General features: G+C 43.5%; 1 protein-coding gene across 1 annotated transcript; it reads right to left on the bottom strand.

Annotated features, from left to right (window-relative positions):
* Window positions 1-203: 203 nt before the first annotated feature.
* unc93a (unc-93 homolog A) lies at window positions 204-6,316 on the bottom strand. The gene is made up of 8 exons (XM_035423346.1): window positions 6,122-6,316; window positions 5,219-5,400; window positions 4,244-4,473; window positions 3,945-4,064; window positions 2,990-3,201; window positions 2,399-2,534; window positions 2,063-2,194; window positions 204-1,921 (listed from the first exon to the last, which is right to left on the bottom strand). Exons 1-8 carry the CDS (start codon window positions 6,206-6,208, stop codon window positions 1,617-1,619), a joined length of 1,404 nt encoding a protein of 467 aa, XP_035279237.1. The 5' UTR covers window positions 6,209-6,316; the 3' UTR covers window positions 204-1,616.
* Between the last annotated feature and the right edge of the window lie 14,791 nt (window positions 6,317-21,107).

The raw sequence follows: 21,107 nt of genomic DNA, 5'->3' as shown, positions 1-21,107 counted from the left end.
AGGTAGAGCTAATCAGTGAAATCAGCTGGCTGAGTTCATGTGTGGAAGAAACTCTCTGACACCTTCAGCTTTCCACCTCTGCCGATTGCTGAACGACTGAGCCAGAAGCTCACGTATTACGGGCTTTCTCTTATCTTGTACGTCTACATGCCCTGAATGGGAAAGAGCAGGAAGAACATAGTTCTAGTTTGACTGGCACTGGCTGCTGAGGGAAGCAAAGTTTATTTTTCCAGCTGAGGTGAAGGTTGCGGGTGGTATCGACACGCACAGCTGTGCTGCCTCTCTGGGAGGGTATAAAAGATTCCTGTAAATAACAAATTTTTACTATGGTGCTGGTTCTGTCAGCTGGTACGCTATCTGTGGAAATATCTTACAAGATATTTCTCCTCAACCCGACAGTTATAAACATGATTTTTTTTTATTTTTTAAACATGATACAAATTATACAAACATATAATTTCACTTCCTTTAGTACTTTAATTTTAAGACTGACAAAAGTGAAAACATTTGGTAGCAGCAAAAATTCTGATGAGGACAGTAGAAAAAGAAATATGTATAAGCAAAACCGGAAGACAAGAGTTCACAACAAAAGTCCCTCTCATTCCTTCTTCCAAAAAAAAGCTCCAAATTTACACAAAACATATTGCCAGCCTTATGGTAGCATGGTAATGTTGCTGTGTTACAGTGTAAGACACCTAGGTTCCATTTCTAAACCTGGCAACTGAGCTCTGAACAGACCATCTGTGTCAGGAGTCAGATACACATAGGAGTTTTATGCATGCTAGATGAATATAGGAGTTAAGGCAATGAAAGGCACAGCCACGAGGCATTGTAGGAATGTTGTTGAATTGTATGCTGGGAAACCAGCATTCACTTTTCACTTTTCAAATTCCAGGTGCGTCGTAGCATTGTGTAGTCCTGAGATATAATAAGACCTGTTTAAGTTCCTTCAAAACAATTAGTCCCAAGAATTCTCTTTGCAGTTTGCCCTGGCACCTTGCATGGTGCTTGGTTCTGAGCCATCTACCCATCATTAACTGTCTGATACATATCAAATTGTTTATTTTTAGTGAGGTTCCAGAATTCTAAGACTCTATTAGACTCTTAGAATTCTAAGCCTCTTTTGGTAAATTGTTTGTGCAAGTTTCATTGGATAATTATGGCAATATGCATATTTTATTTTATCAGAATAAGTGCAATATTGTTTAAACCTGCGAATACAATATTGGATAAACTTGGCATTTTCAAAATGACCGAATCCCTATCATCCATCATACTGTAAATAATGTCAGTTAGTTCAAGGCCATATTGATCAAAGGCACAGTCAACAGCAGTTTTTTTTTTTTTCTGGAGCTAGTACTTTTTTTGCAGATACTAACTTATAGTAAAGCTGGCCTTTCAAGTCTATACTGGAATGAAGAGAGAATTATTTTTGGGACATGTTGTAGTTTTTAACTATAAACCCAAACCACTATGTGCAAGGACTGAGTCCCGGTCATAAAACTAGATTATGTTATAATAATTTAAAAATAGCAGTGCCTTGGAAAGGGAGAAGTTATTGCATTTCTGACAGACTCATCGTTGTCTGCACATAGTTCGCCCAAGCAGCCACTTTTCTACAGCTTGGTTTCAGCTTTAATTTGTGTCGTTGGCGCAGTCAGACCCTGGTCCTTGCCCTCTTTTTTCTCTGTGACATCATGGCTGGGCTCCACCCCTGGAGTAGGATTCCTGCGTTCTTCCCACTCTACCCATGCATAGAGCACCATTGAAAGAATCAGGACAAAGATCAGAACGTAGAGCTTGGAGTCCAGACAGATGAAATTGCTGTACGCGAAGGCAATCACAAATCCCACGGACTCCCACATTCGATAATTGGCAAACGCTGCCTCCTTCTGGTGTGGGAACAGAACCCCATAGAGTGCTGAAATTTGGGGGGGAAATAAAAGAAAGCATTGTTAATTTAATCCTGGACAAAACATTCTGAGATTCTCGCATCGGATAACCATAGCTCGCAACATAGGCAGGACGTTATTTTGCAGGAAGTTGAGAGGAGAGAACTCGCCATTGGTTTGCGTCTGCCACACCGCATCCCCCATTCCCCAGAGGGCAGGAAACACAAAGAACACTGGTAGCTGGTCTGGATGGGGCTTCCAGAACAGCAAAGCGATGATGCAGGAGAAGTTTACCACTGCAGCTGCGGGAGGAACATACATGGAGTTGAAAGAGAAGGATAGAAAGAGAGAAATTTAGTCCTTTTAATTTTCTTTAATATGTCTGGTTTCTGGCATGGAGTTTAGCTCATAGTGCCCGAAGAGCAACAGTACAGGAAAGCAGCGTGTATTCTACTAACTAACGCAACTTGAGTTTCTGCTTTTTATGACCCGTGGATGTTTCTTACCCAAGGCAAACAGTGCCACTCTCCCGGTGTACTGCGCCAGCCTCCCGAAAGTAAAAGAGCAGATGGAGTTGGTGGCACCAAAGCATATCATCACGTATCCCACAAAGTGTATGCCCAGGGCACAGGTCACGTAGTACTGCAGGAGCACAGCACACAAATCCTGGGAAACTGCTGGCATTTCATGGACAAGAATGTTTTCCAACAGTCCCACGTTGGCTGGCATGCGCTGTATTTCAGCCAAACAATGATTTTGTCGAGTATTGACCCTTTGTCTAGTATTTCCTTGTGTCCTTCAAATCGCATTTGCAATTAATGAATTTCTGTGATAAATGTGATGGGATTAAATGTGTATGGATTATGTCCTTATTTATGGTCATTTACTGTTTTTTTATGATAATTCATACCATTGTGTATCTAATTATATCAGAGTTTAATCATTGTGTTTATCTTTCTCTGTCTCTGAGAGTCGCTCTCTCATTCTCTTGCACTCTCGTTCTTGCTCTCTCATTCTCTCTCTCTCTCTCTCTCTCTCTCTCTCTCTCTCACACACACACACACACACACACACAAAGAACAGGCGTGTCCCCTCACCTTGGTGTAGTCCCCAGCGAGGAACCCCTGCTCAAACCCGCTGTACATGGTCAGTGGGATGAGGAGCAGCTGCCGCTTGTCTCGGAGGTGTTTAAAGGTGGCCAGGAAGGTGTTCCAGAAGGGGTCCCTGTTCCCCCTGAACTCGCGGGCCGAGTCCCTGTCTATGTTATCTAGAAACACGGCCACCAGTAACATGGCCAGGAGCCCCACACCTGCAGAGGGCCGAGACACACACTGAGCATCTTTCATGACTGAAATTACTATGAAATGTACTGTAATGTATTGTGCGCGTCTCTGCTGTTATGATAGTAAATTTGTGAGACGGTTTTATTTGTTACAGAGTATAGCCAGGGCCACAGATTGGGGGGGGAGGCACTTTGTCCTGGAAACCCGGCAGGGTGTGACTATTTTTAATTTGTTACAAAATATATTGGGGGATTCCCCCAGTATATTTTATCCCAGGCCTGATAGCATTGCTGCGGCCCTGAGGATAGCTAAATTTAAATGGCAAGTATACTCAGTAGAACGTGCAAAGACATGCATGACCAGTCATCAAAACAGTAAAAAAAATGTAGCATTAAGTGTGAAAAGTGACAGTAGGAGTCATGGGGTAGTCATATTGCTGTACTATGAACTTTGTCCCTTGCAAACATCACAATATTTCACTTTTCCTCCGCTTTAAAGTAACACATCTTCTTGTACTATGTTCTTGCCGGAGCTCACCCTTTTGAGAGTTAATCACATGGTAGTTATTTTATTAGTGTTTAAAATGTTCTTGTATCCATTACAAGGTTTTCCACTGAATTGTGTAATTCCCACTCATGTTTATTGGTATGTTATTTATATTTCAGTTATAAGTACATGTGGGATTTACAGAATTCAGAGGAAAACCTCATTGTGTATAAAATCCAATTAGATATCATATACTTATTTTTAAGTAGAAACATGTGCTTACCTATATAGCAGCCCACTAGTATGTTAACCAGTTTTCTCTCTGGCTTGGGTGATTCTCCAGTAATATTCTGTGTGCAGACACCAGCCCCACAGAATTGCAGGTTCTCCTCTGTTATGTTGGCTTGTTTTTAAAAAAGAAAGGGAAAAAAACAGTGCTAGTGACTGAGGCGATGATCAGATATCTTCAAATAAACAAGTCATGCAATGACCATTAATTTATATCAATGTTGCACACTTTTTAAAGCAAGCCGGTGTGCAATTTACATTGATTTTTGTCAGTTTTATTTTCTTTCATTATACCTATGTTTGCGTCTTGCCCAAATATAAGCGATGACATGAGGTTCCCCCACACTGCAGAGGACTGGAATATCAGGAAGAAGATTCCAAAGTACAGGTTGATCACATCCTGGCCCCTCTTGTTGTCTTTTCCTGCCTGCCGGTTTCCGCTTATCGTGAGGTAGGCACACTTTGCGGACCACAGAGGGGAACCCCCGAGTCCCAGGATGATAGAGGTAGGAATCAGTGTACCCCTGGCAGAAACAAAATGGCAGAAATGAGCTTCAAAGAGCCATGGTGTATTCCAATGGAACATTCATTACTCATTCAGTAAATCATTAAGTTTAGAGGCAATCTGCATAAAAGACTGCGGCTTTTGAATACATTAATAAATCAATGCGCACAACGAGCCAAGAGACTATTTAAATTCTGTACACCCATAAGTTCTATGTTAAATTGCTTAGTCGATAGATTTTTGTATACAGAGTGATCAAAAGTTATATATTGCTGGTGTAATAAATAGTAGACCATTTATGTGAATGAGATGTACACAAACTTGAGACTGGAGATAATGATATTATCTACAAATTGTGATGATGTGTGCTGACTATGTTCACTAAGGAACAGTTGTGAGTTGTGACTGATGAGTCATGTTGTGGTGGAGTCAGACACAGTAAAATGAATGTTTTCTCATCCTTACAGTACTTTGGTATGATACATAACTCGGATTGTACTCAGATAGCAGCAGTTTACTCCATGTTTTAACTCTAACACTGTAGAATCTGTGCTAGATTTAAAATAACATTGAAAATTTTGTTGTGGATGATGAAGACATTTTGAGTGATTCAGAAAATACTGTGTGGATTGGACTGACTGACTGAACAATTTCTTAATTTTGTTTATCAACTTTTTATCAACACAGTGACATGACATCAAATGTGCACAACCAGAAATATGTGTACTGATTTGTTGATAAATGTAGTGCAAGCATGGCTTTACCATCCTGGGTAGAGGTTCCCAAAGGAATAGGTTACGTAGCAGGCCATGGAGGCCACGATTGTCCATTTACAGCCAAGGTTTTTGATGATAATAGGTGGGAGGAACATGGAGGACAGGATAATGGATGCATAGATAACACTCAGAGAGGCTACACCCATCCCATCTGCGGAATTCAAGCTACTCTGTATCAGGAAACAGAAATACAAAGTGGTTAATTATAGGCCAATTAACATCGATGGATGCATTTGGATTGTGTAGGCTTCAATGGTCTACACAATCAAAGGATGGCCTGGTAAGCTCTACTTCTCCTGTATATCCAAAGGAATTCAATATGCTTTGCATTGTTCTCTATGAGCATGAATGCATTTACTTGCGGACCTTCAATGGTCTGAAATCACAAATAGGCAAATGCAAATGAGTTCTATTGCGAGATTCAACTGAGATCATCTCTTTCAATTGGTTGCTGTTCTATCATTTCAATGCAAATCCTTGTGTGAGTGCACAACCGTCAGTGCACCAAACGCATCAAATCACACTTCCATTTGACTCAAATGGCCAAACAAACTGGAACAAAAGTGCATTCAGAATCCTGTTGAATCAAATCAGTGCATTTAACTCCTCAAGAGCACATTTGTTCTCTCAAACTCACATGAACTTAAATTTAAATACACACTGAGCTTTGTACTGCAATTGCTCCATGACACAACAGTGATTATTTACCATTGATCAGTGCAAAGTAAAATAACTTTCAGCTGAATAATCTTGAATAAAAACGGCAAAGCATTTGCATAAGAAATAAGACGTGTATTTGGACGCAAAATTCTTTCCATTTCTGTTTATGTGAAATCTGACATAAACAACAGTATAAAGATCACTTTGGGAGCAGACAGTAGTTTACATTACCTGTAAACTCTGAAGTCCCCCATAGGCAGTAAACAATGATAAAAATCCAAAAGACACAACCAGGACATTTTTCAGGTTTCGGCTCATTTTGACAGCACAAATCTGTCAGGTCTTCAAATCGGCAGGAAGTAATTCCACAGCGCGTTTCGGCTGAAAGGCACAATCTCTTGACGCTGCATGCTTCTGGACACCTGATAAAGTGGTTGGGAGGAGTTTCGTTTGGGCTGGGTAAAGTTCATTACATGTCACCATAAAACACGATGATCCTTATCAAGCAATGCAACAAAAAAAAAAGTCGATTTGTCAAATGTCCCTTGTTTACTAAACCTTTCCCCTCTAAGACTCTGCCTGCCACTCATCGTAGTAAGAGGGTTTCTCTTTGATATTGACGTGGGTGGGCAGTATGTTTCATACCCAAAATAGCTTTTCTAGTCCCTCTTAAAATCCATAGCAAAGGAGCATAAAAATTGAGTTTTCAAAAATGAAAGTCTTATGTGATTTATGTGAGATGGCAACATATTCAAACCTGATATTTAAAGCCTCCCTGTCTTGAAATCAGCATTACGGCAGTTGGATTTAGGTAACAGCTACGTGCTGAATACATTTTATGCCAGGGTGGTAGGGAATATATAACAAATGCTCAGGCTAAGCTTTTGCCCAGGGGAATGATGTTCAATGCATTGCTGTGATTGACAGCTAATCATTTTTGTCACAAAGTGCACTCTATATCATAGGCTTATACGTTTCAGTCATAAATTTTTTGGATGTGAATGGCTCATCCATCTAACTTTCACCCTCAGGAACTGCAAGGTTGTTTCCTCTCTTTAAGGGAGAACATCCATTTTGAAAAGTACGTAGATCAAGCAACCTTTGACTAACATCTGTGTTTACAGTGGACATCTGCACTTGTCTGCGTTCCAAATTAACAAAAGAGGTGAGAGCCACACTGAACTAGAAAGCAGCTATGATTATACTTCATAATTATAAGAACAGAGCATCTGAAAAAGAGAAAATTGTTCATAAAAGTTGGCATATGGATCATAAGGTCCCATCCTAAAGACCTCGTATTTTGATTTCAAAACAATTTATATTCTATTTCTGTAAGGGCTCTGTATCTATCCATAGTTTATCCGTAGTTTTTTGGCAAATTTTGTGATTAATGCTTTCAAAAAGTATTTAAAACAAGGTGACAAAAATAGAAAAAAAAATGTGATGCAAAAGAAGTTAGTTGAAATTTCAAATTTACCAGCTTCACCCTTTATCAGTGGGTCGCATGTTACCATGGCGCCTACACTATAAATATAACTTTAGGCATTCAGATACAAATATATACGGCACTATTCAGAGCATTTCTAATCCAGGCTGTTCTTAATTAACCTGCGTTTGTGCCTCGGAAAGTGATATGCTGGGAAAACAGCGACTGTGAGACCTTCTGACGGAATAAAATACAGAGAATATCGTATCCAGTGTTTATGAAGTATACAGTACATTAATCATGCGCATAAAGTGATAACATCGCAATAGTGTTATGCATTTATCTTGTCAGTACATGCAGTAATGCTGTATTTACGTAGCAGTTCCCATAAATTGGGCGTGTCTGGTATATTATTTAATTATGGACACCTGCTGTGATGGACACACCTCAGCTTGAGTGACTGATTTGGATTCCTCAGGTTGAATCAAGGGGTATATGTCTCCTACATATGCCTTTTTATAATTAAAGTGTCACTTTAAAACCCTTAAGGCTGTATGAAACCCTTGAAAATACTGCCTTAAAACAAAGAGTAACAAAATGTTTTTTATTGTTTTTGCCATGACAACAGTTGCTAGGCCGTTGCGCTCCTTAGAGATTTGCTCATCGTGCATGTAAGATAGTAGACCTTCTTTAGAAAGAGAGAGATAATTTTTTATATCCACTATCGCTCACCTTATCATGATCTCTGTCTTCTGTCTGTGCTGTTGTGAGGCACTATACTCCCTGAAATAACTTCAGCAAGTTACTTCACCTCAGTTACCCCAGTGAAAACCCAACTGTGTGAATGTATATCGCCATTAGTGAGATGTAGAATTGTTACTGAATAATAAATGAGTATGTTAAAGAGGTTGATTTCAGTGGTCATCGTTTGTCAGTGTCGCTGTGATGTCAGTGCACGACACAGACAAGAGATAAGACCAGAGAATGAACGCAGAGCGATCAAATAATGGAACTGTGGAAAAACTCCATCGATGCTGAACCCTCTGATAAGATTTATGGATCAATAAATGGCCTTCAATGAAGGTGTGTGTCTCTTCATGCTTCATGGTTGTGTGAGTGCGTGTGTGTGTGGCTCTGTGAGTACATTCTAAACATTTTAATCATTAAGGTTTTATCAGTTGTGCACATCCTCACTATGATACCGTGGAATGTTGAGGAAAATCATAAAAACTTGGCTTAACTCCTCCGCCCTGTTATTCAGTCTGTCCAGTCAACCCCACCCACTCCCCCCTCTCACCCCTCCCCTCCCATATTTGTAATCATCATAAATGGCACTGAACCTGCTGAGATGGCAGGTTCCTCACACCTATGACAGGCTCTGTGGAATCCAAGGGCGATGAGCTCCGCAAATGGGCAGGTGGAACATAGCCAGCAGTGCCCATGAGTAATTTCAACTGTGTAAGCCAAACTGTGAAGCGCCATTTGAATTTTTATAGACTTTCCCAGATATCATACGTACTTCCCCGTTAGATAACATGATAACTAAAGCTGAAAAATCAATGTCATTCAGTTGACAATGTCATTTTATTAAAGAGCCACACAAGTCTGTTGTAGAGGAAAACATGTGCACAATATGTGTTCCCATTACAGAATTTAAAAGAAAAGTCTATCTAAAAAAGAAAGCTGGTACAGTTCTATTTTAACTTTTTTTTTTGCTCAACCTGTCACTACAAACAAGACCAGCAGAGGGCGACAGAATCCTTATTTGAATCAAAACTCAAACCCAGGCATCTTTTGAAAATATCCATGGTTACAAGCATGCTTCAGAAAATAGCAGAATCATAGATCAATTAATATTATTAATTTCTCTATTTTTAAAATAAAATTCTTAACATTTTTTCAATTGTCGTTTGTATTTCACTCACATCTAATCAAGGCTGAAAAATGTTGACTGAGGAATAGCAATACAATGAAAGTTTGTGCTTATGACAAATTGACAAATTAATCTGTAGGTACAACAGATTCCACATGTCTCTCTTCACCTTCACAGGTCCACTGCAAGGCACTTTGGATTCCCTCCTGAATAAATTTGAATAAATTAACAGGGAGAAGAATTTGCGTCGTGCCAGTCAAGGATGTGTCCTCATCATCATGCGTGCCAGAGGCGTCCAATCAGCAGCGTCCACAAGCCGTTAGGCACAGTCCCCCGGCTTCCATTTTGGATGTATTTGTACAGAGTCATGCATTGTGTCATCTTGAGTTCAGTACTGCTGTCAGTCATGTGAGAACGGCAGTTTCTTCCCCCACAATGGCAGAGGCCCGGTCTGTTTTTTTCTCCCCCTGTTATAATGTGAAACCCAACCTGTCCCGGGTCTCAAATGTACCTCTTTTTTTACATTTGAATGGAGCCAAGGCAGTGGGAGTTGCTGTATATTCATTTTGCAAGGCTGGCTGGGATTCCATTTTATTTTTATTTTTTTCAGCTGGGACTCCAAAAGTACATTTTGAAAATATATTTGTATAAGAATGCATTCATTTTTAAAGATGGGGGGGGGGGGAGGGGAAGAATGGTTATGAGGATGACCTGGGGTTTTTGAAATGGAAATAAGAAGACATATTGGGAAAATATATTGGAATGCCAAAAGGATTTAGATAACATTCATCTTTCCTTTACAATTCAATATATTTCCCAGAGCAGAAGAGATATTAAATTTTGTTTTCTGAGAATTGCCCCAGGGCTCTAGATGGATTGCTAAAATCGCTGTGGTGGGGCTGTAGTGGGTCTGCAGTGACTCTCACACGCCGTTCAGCAGGTGAACGGGCTTTCTTTCTTACGCACGGGGACTCCGAGCCAGAGTTCCTTTGTAGCTTCGGGCTTGACCTTCAGAAGTGATTCATAACTGTGTGTTATAGATCCTGTGATAATGTAAAAATGAAGGCTGCCTTGTTATTATTTCCTAAACAGTCATGGGTGGCTGGGAATTCACCCATGGGTTAGACCCAGAAATTACACGCTCTCATTGTAGCCAGAAAAAAAAGGTACTAATCTAAAATCTAATTAGACAACACGTTTTCTCTTTTCTTATATCGTTTGCCTATGCCTGCATCTGTTAATGCTTGAGGCGCACTCTGCGGTTTGAAAGGGGATTAGAAAGCCTTCGTCTGTCGGCTTTGGAAATGACAGGGCCTGTCCCTGACAGTACGACTGACTGACTGACTGACTGACTGATTGGCTTTCGCATTAGCAGGAGACGCTACCATACCTTTGAAGTTCGGAAGGTGAAAGGACTCAGCCGCAGCCGCATGGCGGCATCTGTTCAGGTCGCGTTTGTTTCTGCGTTTCGAAAGCGGGGGGAGAAGCTCCCTCCCCGGGCGAAGCTGCCGACCCAGGGCACCCCCCATGGTCGCTCGTTTCTCTGGTGTTGGAGAAGCGATCGTTGAAGAGAGCGCTTGTTTCGGTGCCACCCCCCTGGGTCCCTGTCTCTTTGGCTCGTCTAAATATGTGGAGATGCTCTTGTCGTTGCTCGAGCTCCCCCTCAGCGTGTTTTCTCCTTCTCTGTCTCTGAGCGCCGGAGGCCCAAACTCCAGCCTGGCTTCAATCAGAAGGTCTCGGGTTTACATTCTCCATTACAACTAACTCTGTGCACTGCCAACGGCCCTCAGAGCACTGCCCGTCCCATTCCTAGTGCTCTCCAGTCTAGAGTGCCTCCACTTCCCATTATCTCAGTACTGTGACTCCCCCCCAACCCCCCCGGCCCGCTCCCTGATACTGGCACAAAACTTCACAGGACACTACTTGACCACTCAGAGTACTCCCCGGTATTCTTTCTTTGGCAAGTTTCTTATTATGACTGTTGGTGGAATAAAGTTTCATACTTGGTGAAAATTTGTATTCTTTATCCATTCATCCATTATCTATACTCACTTATCCTGGACAAGGTCATGGGGGGTGCTGGAGCCTCATATTCTTTATGGGGGTGACAAATTTTAGATATTTATCAAAGGAAATAATCAAACAGTGAAAATAAAATTCCTAGCTTTTGCTTTATACAAAGCACCTTAAGCCCAGAGCTTTGGCCCAAAGTGTATTCTTAAAATGTAAATATACAGGCCTGCGGAATAAAATAACCGAGTTCCATGTTTATATTGAGCCACACTGATGAATCTTTTGATGAGTCCTTCATTGTTTGCCTTGTCGACATCCCTGAGCTGGACCAGGCTTGTACATCACATGCAACAATAAAATAAGATGTAGAGCAGGCAGTGTGCCCATAATGAGAGCTCATAGCTTCTCCCTCCGGGCTGGAGAGAGGATCCAGTGAGAGGCACTTCCTTGATGTGGTTCGCATCTGGCCTCCTCTGTGCGGGACACGCTTTTCGGCACGTGCCTGGGGACTGCCGCTCTCCCAGAGCAGCTGGGACGGCCAGTCCAAACACAGAGGCGCTCCCGGCACCCCCTCTCCCCGAATCTTCCCCCTCAAACTTGCTCAGAGGTCAGAAGGAGGTCATCTCTCTCTTGAGCATCTCAAGGCTCCTCCTGCTGTTCCAAACCCTTGAGATGGGACAAGCCAGGAGAGATTATTCAGTGAGACAGCCCTAGATCTGCCGTCCCATAATGTCTTCATTAACCTGACCCCCACAAGGGTGTACCTGTTATGACGATTCAAGCTCAGACAACATAGCAGCCTGAACCTTTAATATTTCAGCGTAACACTCGAGATATCCTCATTGTCACCACACGAGGGCGCTGTTGTACACCGAGTGCTCAGAATTGAACTGAAGAAACAGGAAGCTTTGTCTGAAACTTGCAGTATCTTCCGCGTTGCCTTTTAAGTTCAGACCAAATATGCATATGTCATATCAAGAAATTAATATTTTAGAAAATCGGTTTTATATCATAATCCACTCTGTACTACATAAATAAATTTTAAAAAAACAGATAGAATGTTATATATTATTATAATATTATTTCACTTGATTATTAGCTCATTAATTAGAAAAAACATGTTATCGGCCTGTCATTTTGACGGCACGTCCACTGCGGACATATTTCTGCGCGATGGGGATGCATGCAAGAGAAAGCGAGCAGGACTCCCGGTTTGCCGTGGAAACCCGGCCCGTTTTCCTTTTCCGACCTCCTGCACTTTCCCCAAATCCCCTCTGGAATTCCAGACATGCTGCACGTACTGGAGTAGCAGTCTAATCCCTTGGGAAGCTGAAACACTTTCACCCGGGCCCCAAAAAAGAGAGCCTCAATCCTCATAAAGGGATAGGGGGATCAGTACATCCCACCAGCCTCCACTCCTGAAGCTCTCTAATGGACTGACAAAGACTGTGTAAGTAGTAACCAAGAGGTCAGGCTCTGTACTTCATATGCAAAGTTCCTTCCTTGTATTTTGTATCTAAAGTTTCACCACCATAACTAATCATTTAAATTATTCATGGTAGTACTTTGAGAAATCATATGAAGTATCTTCGGGTTGATGGCAGATATTAACCTCTATATTGATATTGTACAACATCCATTTGCCACAATAATCTGTACATTGTTATTTTGAGATAGGACTTTCCCGTGCTTTCTTCATATATTTGATTTTGTAATTGCTAAAGGGTTAATTCTGCAGAAAAGTCACATTTCATTGAACTTATAAAGGAATTTGTTTTTCTTCACTTCAGATCCACGCCCTCATTTTTGAGGGGATTATTAAAGGGATAGTTCTGTTTCTGTGGTTTGCTATTGTTTAGGTTTTAGTGGAGGTCTTTGATTGATCCAGTTTTTGTGTGTGGTAAAGCATTTTATAAATATTTACAAAAGTTTCAGAAGACCACGTGGGTTTACAATGGCTAGTATAGGGCGTATTCTGGGATTTGTGGTCTAGCAAGAAAAGTAGCAGCTTGAACAGTGACCATTACCCACACACAATAGTCCAAACTTCCCCTTGCATTCCTTGTTAAATTGCACGCATTGGATTCAATATTCTGGCAAATATAGCCGCCTGTTTCTTCTCGAAACCGTCTTTGGCTTTGAGTTGTTTTACCCATGTGAGTGCTCAGCAAAATAACATGTTTTGCATTTTTATGTGAAGCACTGACCACATTACGAATGCGTAATGTTCATCACAACCATGACCACCATTGCTCTTACCCTGGATCTCAAAAACCACAAAGATGATGCAGAGATGAAGAATGCCCAATAAATGAGTTTGAGGAAAGCCAAACCCTTCTGTTCCGCCACAAATATTTAATTGTTCTTGCTTACAGACGGTGCCCGAGGCACTGGGCACCCCTGGCAGTGATGTAGCTGCGGGTCTGCTGGTGGTGGGGGGGCGTCTGGGTGGCCTGCTGGCCCCACGGATCACACAGCCGTAGGTGAACTCATTCATTTTCTTAGCTTTCTCGGTGTGTGTCTGTGTGTGTGTGTGTGTGTATGTGAGTGCTTCTGGGTGCATGTGTGCGTATTTGTGTGTGCATGTGTGCATATATGTGCATGTGTGTACGTGCGTGCGCGTGCGTGTTTCTGTGTGTGTGTGGCCGCGTGCACGTGTGTGTGTGTGTGTGTGTGCGTGTGTGCATATATGTGCATGTGTGTACGTACGTGCGCGTGTGCGTGTGTGTTTTTGTGTGTGTGTGGCCGCATGCACGTGTGTGTGTGTGTGTGTGTGTGTGCTTTTGTGTGTGTGTGTGTGTGTGTGTGTGTGTGTGTGTGTGCGTGTATGTGCATGTGTGTACGTGCGTGCATATGTGCGTGTGTGCGTTTGTGTGTGTACACGCACGTGTGTGTGTGCATATGTGTGTGCGTGTGTGTGTGTGTGTGTATGTGTGTGTTTTAAATCGCAGGGGAGACGTGTTTTTCCTGCTGATAGCTGCTGGTGACAGGCGTGAGTCACTCTCAGACGGGCCATTGTTATCTGTTTGCTGATGTCAGTGTGGATCTGTGTGGCATCCTCAGTTGCTGCCCCCAGCACAATGCACAATGGCCCATAGATGCTGACACCCCACAAAAATGTCTTTATTTAGCAAAACCAACACAGACCTCCAACATGCATGTGTCGGGGTAAAAAGAGGGGGAAATTGGGTGGGGGTGGGAGGGACTTGGGGTTAAGGGAGGCCATGTTCCCATTTCTCAATCAGACCAAAAACTACACTCTGTGATATTTCACAGCCAGAGACTTTGCATAGCATGTTATGTAAATGCATATTCAAAAAAAAAAAAAAGTGGGAGTGAAAGCTTTGCACTTGTTCCTCATCCGTCATTCTAGTCTTGTTTTGCATAATGCTAACAGAAAATGAATGCAACCCAGAGACAGAGAGAGTGAGAGATATGTACATAGCCTTACAACATAACATTTCAACCATTTATTAGAAAGCATATCCAAACAGTCCACAAACAGTCTAAAAGTTAGCATCAGAGGTAAATATCACTACATGAACTCAATCATCCATTGGAGAGACATTCTGTCAAAAGCAAAGTAATTGCGGGCAAGAAAGTTTTTATAATTTATAGAAATGCATGAAAAATCTTTTTTCTTTCTAGTTGTCATTAAAACCTCTAGTTGCCACCCAAAAATTAAGACTTTCACTCCCACAACCTAGAATGGAAATATTAAGTATCACTATGTTATTTAATGTTATTTTAATAACCACGTTACTATATCCATGTTTACTCTGTGGTCATCATAGCTTTTTATTCTAATATAGTTTTTTTTTCATTTTAGGAAAGATATTTTCAATTTTCTCAATCTCAATTTTCATAATATTCTAAAAAAGGGGGGTATTATATTCAGTGTTAAATCAACACTTACCGAGTACATATGCTCCCTAACGTACTCATGTGTTCTCTGTTAGAGTTGGATAAACACTGGACATTTTCCTGTGCACCTTTCATGACCAGCGAATCGTTTAGAAATTGCGCGGCGACTCAAACTCGTTCAGTGTCCCTGAATGACGTGTTTGAGGCCTGATGGACCACAGTCCAAACCTGGTGGGAGGACCGGCTGTGATGGCGAGGCCTGCCCGCACTCCCACTGCCACCTGTCTGTTTCCGCCCAGAATGATGCCCTTCAGGACAGCCTGCTCTCCCACCTCTCCCCTCACTAACCAGACCTGAGGCCAGGGGGGCAGACGAGCGGGCGGGGGGGTGGGAGGACCGGCTGTGATGGCGAGGCCTGCCCACACTCCCACTGCCACCTGTCTGTTTCTTCCCAGAATGACGCCCTTCAGGACAGCCTGCTCTCCCACCTCTCCCCTCACGAACCAGACCTGAGGCCAGGGGGGTGGGTGGGCGAGCGGGGGGTCGGATGGAGGTAGGGGCGGGGAGGGGGGAGGGGGGAGGTGGGGGCACGCGGAGGCGGAATGACCCTGATGCTGAGCCGGCGGGTGCCAAAATCATTCCTTTCACAAAGCAGAGCGCTGAGACTGTATTAAACTGCCTCACGGGTGGCTGTGTGAGAAAGCTGAACTCCCAGGAATGGGTTTGGTCAGACCCGCTTCCCAGCATTCATGAGTCATCACAGCGAGCGCCGCTGACTTTGTGTATATAGCGTTTGCGCCGCTTCCTTTGAGTCCTGCATTAAAAACACGCTTTGATTTTTTAAAAGACTTCAAAAGTAATATGAGTTTATAATAAGAAATGCATGTAAGATAAATTCAGTGAGGGAGGGGGGGATGAGGGTTTATTTTTCCAGGAAGCCGTAGTAGGTGTCCTGTAAGGGTGGAGCAGTTAACCGCTGGTTATTGGAGAGGAAGAGGGGCCATATTTTGAAAGAGAGAAATGGAGGGGAACGGAGACAGACTGGCATCTGTGTAGGAGCTGTTAATGGTAGGTTTGCCTATCCAGTGCCAGGAAGAAAGCGAGATGACAGGGTCAGAGAGAGAGAGAGAGGGCTTCTGAAGGTGAAATTGCCATGAATAATGCAGCTCTTCCTTTGTCTCCCTCCCCTCTCCAGCGCCACCGAGCACTGCAGCCCTGACAGGCTTATTCTGCTGCTGTCTAAGAAATGCAGTGTCTCTCCAGCACTGGCAACTCACTCCTGTAAGTGGGCCTTTTAATTAGACTGGCAAATTTGAGCCAATGCTCGCATGCAGCGGGAGGGGAGGACTGTGGGAAACGTATCTTTTTTTTACGAGAGTCTCTTTTCCTTCTCAATTATCAGAACCAACTGCTTTGGAGCCTGAGGTTTCAGCCACAATGTTGCATGTCCTCGGCTCAGAGAAAGAAACTTAACTGAGCGTGACTGTTTTTTTTTTTTGTTTTTTTAAATTTTTCTAACTGAGCGTATCTTAAAAGTTAATTTCAGGATCTGCCAAACTCCTAATGCTGTGTACGAAACAGTTAGAAGTGACCGTAAGACTGCGCTGAGCTGACGCCAATGCTGAGGGCAGTGTGGTAGGTCACCCAGCTCAGTTACCATGGCCACTGCAAGCCTAGTGAGGAGCTCATATTTAAAGTAATTAGGGATCTAACTGCAGGTGAAAGTGTCTCGGGAATATTTGCAGGGTAAATTTTATTTGCTGGACGCTTTGTCTTTGCCTTGTCTGAGTGGGATTTGAAGTTTGATATTCTCACCAAACGATTTTTACTTCAGTATTGTGTCCAGTAATATCAGTGCAGACGAGGAAACTGGTTGACCTGTGCGGGTGTAAAAAATGCACTTTTTGTACGTCGCTTTGGATAAAAGCGTCTGCCAAATAAATGTAATGTAATGTAATGGGTGTGGTCTTGTCTGGGATGGTTCGTTCTGCAGAACCAGTGGCGCCCCCCTAAGGTCCGGAGGAGAAGTGCATCCATTGTGATGAAGTAATCATCAGAACAGCGCATGAACTCCCCCGGGACAGGGGCTTCTCTGCTTCTCAGGAAAATGAACCTGCAGGTCCCTGTGTGTGCACTCCACCCTACGTTCTGGCTTGGTGAGACATCGGTCAACAACGCAAACTATACTCCAGCGTGTGCGAATGCACATTGCCATTAATGAAAATAACATGATAATAATTTTGCTATGACATGAACAGAAAGCCTCCAGAATCTCATTCACACAGAGATAAGAGCAATCTCTTACATTCTTTCTCCAGCTGAGGATGTTAATGATTTTTTTGCATGTGACTGTTATGCAGCGCATATAGAAACAGCGATGCATAAGCTAAAATGAAAGCACGTGTGCAGTCGCCGAAAACAAAATGTCACCACCTGGGAATTTCTTCGATCACGCGGCAGCGATGCCGAGTTCGTTGTTTTGCTTTAATTATATGCGGTAATGATTTCATATTTTCAGTAATGGCGGAGATGTTTTCGTCATCGCCTGACGGCAGTCTGGCAGTAAGAGAATCCGGCTTAATGAAGTAGTGGTGGGGGGGGGGGATTCGACTGAGGCTAGCACATTAGCGAACGGACGAACGTTAGCCTGGAACCCAGTGCCCGCTCGAGCGCAGTGTCCTTTGGGGTGTGACCCGACGGGGGGACGGAATGTGGAAGCCTCGCTGAAGGCTCTGGGGGGGGGGAGCGAGCGAGGGGGGGGAGGGGGGGGCGGGGGGGGGACGCTCCAGGCCCCCCGTGCTAGGGGCCCCACCACTGCATTCCAAAGCTACCTCAGCGTGACTCTCTGGATGCCACTACCGCTAGACAGCTCCATTAAATCCAGCAACTTCCATTAATGGAAATGGAATGTACTCCAATATGTTGCAAATATGCACATTTCTTCATAATAAATATATTTCACAGCAGTGCTTTCATTTATTTATTGCAATACCATGGAAAATGACACTAATTTATATATTTTTCCCCTACATTGTTGTGTGGTATAGTCTTGAAGTATATTTTGTCGCAATATATTCGCAGTACATTCCAATTCCGGAACTGTCTGAAGTAAATAGACACGTCAAGGGAAAAAAAAACATATGGCGTCCTTGCAGAGACGCGTGAACATGCTTTAAGCAAACCATTGTACACGCTCGTCTGACCGACTTATGTTATTCGGAAACGATGCAGGTGTAGGCATGAAAGCTTTTGTTGAGCGCAATTCCTGTCCTCATCTACACTTATGCATCTGGCAGTAGAAGTATATGGGTTTTCTTTTTTTTCAGAAACTCTGTGATCGCCAGATGTGCATCTCGGCCAGCCCACGCATGAAAACCTGTCAACCTTGAACAATCAGTCCTCGCTCCCAGCTAAACATGTAATTTCTGTCTGTCATGCAACACGACACAGATCTCTCCCCGATCTGTGGGGAAAGTGCAATCGGACTACCAGGCAACTTTCCGGAGATGCGAGTTTAAATGTAATACATACTGTATCTGGAGACGCCATGTACGTTTTTGCCTTATATAAAGTTGATACTACTGTAGCGGCTTATTGCTGGTATGTCTTTTGAATGACCGCATCCTGCATTCCTCACCAGTGGAATGGGAGGCTGTCAATTCGATCCGTCAGAACCATATGCCTACTGGGAAGTCACTCGTTATTTATGACGAAAAAACAAATGGTGCGGTTGCGAAGTTGGGTCTTTTCAGAATGGTCCTACGACTTAATTGAACAAACATGTGCCTCTTTAAGTTCCTTTTACAACACTGACCTCAATTTGCTCAGCAGTTTTATTCCCCAATTTGCCTTGCCTTCTGCCCTCAGCCTTCACCCGATAATAGTTTTGTTTTTTCAGCGAGCCTGCTGATTGGTTCGGCAGACATGTCACATGAAAAACAAAATGGAGTCTCCATGCTTGACCTCAGCAACTCAGACTGAGAAATGACAATGGCGACAGTTTGATTGCCGGGCTCCTTACCGCCCTGAGAAAGCGACGTCGGCCCTGAACGAAGCCCTGCGACAGGAAACGACGAGCCGGTCCACCTCGGTGAGCGAGCCATTCGCTGGCGGGCACGGCCGCGCCTGACAGGGACTGAGGCCGAACGAGGCTAAGCCCGCACGGTGCCAAGCCATCGCCACGGAAACGGCGCCCCGTGCCAGGGAACATCCTCTCGGACGGGGGTGGCGGGGGTGGCGGGGGTGGCGGGTGAGGCCGGTGGTCGCCCGCCACTCCTGTCCTCATTCAGTCAGCGGAGAGAAAAGAGCTCTCGAGGGCAAGCGCTTCTTCTGGAGCCTCCCTCCAGGTCAGCGAGCATGAACCGTGGAGTAGTATCTCTCTCTCTCTCTCTCTCTCTCTCTCTCTCTCTCTCTCCCTCTCTCTCTCCCTCTCTCTCTCGCTCTCTCTCTCTCTCTCTCTCTCTCTCTCTCTCTCTCTCCCTCTCTCTCTCTCTCTCTCTCTCTCTCTCTCTCTCTCTCTCTCTCTCTCCCTCTCTCTGTCTGTCTCTCTCTCTCTTCCTCCCTCCCTCCCTCTCTCCCTTCTTCCCTTTAAACCACCCTGATATCAAGCGCAGCTGTGTCGGGGGTTCAGGGGGATGGTAGCCAGGAGCCAACCAGCACAATCTGTTGAGGTCGTATGGAACGTTCCACTCTAGGATCCATTTAGGGGAAACAGATTGTTTCCCTCCCAAATATGCTTTTTCCCAAATTCTGATGAGAGGGGAGGCGACCAAATTAATCTTTAATTGGCTATCCCTGAATTATTGCTTATCTCTTAATTTGATGTCTTGCAGCTGGTTGGCTTTGCCTTCAGAAGGCAAGCCTTGTTGCAAAACAGCAGAACAAACGAGGAGGATGTCTCGCAAGCTGCTTGATTTGGCTGATAAAACCCGGCCCATATTGGGTTATGGACCAGCGCTGGCTTCTGTACAAAGCACTTAACCAGGGGGTGGAGGGGGCAGGCAAACAATCACAAATTTAATGGCGCCTTACGGCTAACAAGCACAATGTGCCACACAATAGCTGTCAGTGCAAATCTGTTCGAGCTTAATCATGGAATTACATTGATTTTGGTCATGTAACCCCGTGGACTGCTTGGTCATAATATGCCACTGGGATGTGGCCCAGTCTTTGCGGTCGATTCTGGTGAGTTTAGACATCCACTGGCCTGGCCTTTTGATGCCATGCGCTCTTCACTCTTAGAGATGGAGAACCAGGAAGTGACTAGGTTTGCTAGCATTGCATACTGTAGGTTCCTGTCCATTTGGTTTTGTGTATTTGTGTCACATCTCAGGCTATTAATGAGCCATGGCTTACATGCTGGCGAAACAACCTGTCAGTCTCGCATCCAGAGCGCTGGAAATAATCCAGTAATTGGCTGTTTTTGTAAAATTCCACCCACCTCAGTTATCCTTTTTTTAGATCTTGGCGAAGGCAACCGAGGAGCTGTTCCATTTACGACGCCTGGCCACTCTGCTGTTTTAATAACGGCTCCTGCAAGATCAGGTTTGTCAGGAAGAAACGGTGAGTGGCAGTCCTGACAGGAACATGGGCTTAAGAATCAGAATCACTTTATAATTTACAAAACACATGCGACAAAGGGGTCAAATACAGATAAACAGCTGAGTGCTTCTAATATTTTCAGGTTAAATGATGAATAATGAATAAAACCAATACCCTAAAGTGCTTCCAAAATTAAAAAATGAAAATAATATGTCTTCCCTTCTGAAAGCATGGGAAGTAGTCATATCCCATTTATATCCCTATATTATTAAATTTCCTTTTCTTGTACTGTAATTGTGTAATGATCCTAAATATGATGTAGTGCTCCAAATGTTGCCACTGCCTTGTCTGAGCATGTAGCCTGAGGTCTATCTGCTTTGTAAGGCATAAATAGCTATCTGGAGTTATCTGCCGTCTTGAAACTGAACTCCATCGCCAGACACAATGAGGTATTATGACATTGTCATTGCGCGTACTTCCGTGAGTGATACAATGCATGG

This window comes from Anguilla anguilla, chromosome 6 (assembly GCF_013347855.1).
Source record: "Anguilla anguilla isolate fAngAng1 chromosome 6, fAngAng1.pri, whole genome shotgun sequence".
NCBI lineage: Eukaryota > Metazoa > Chordata > Actinopteri > Anguilliformes > Anguillidae > Anguilla > Anguilla anguilla.
The sequence above is the reverse complement of the archived record's forward strand: the minus strand, read 5'-3'. Positions and strand labels throughout refer to the sequence as shown.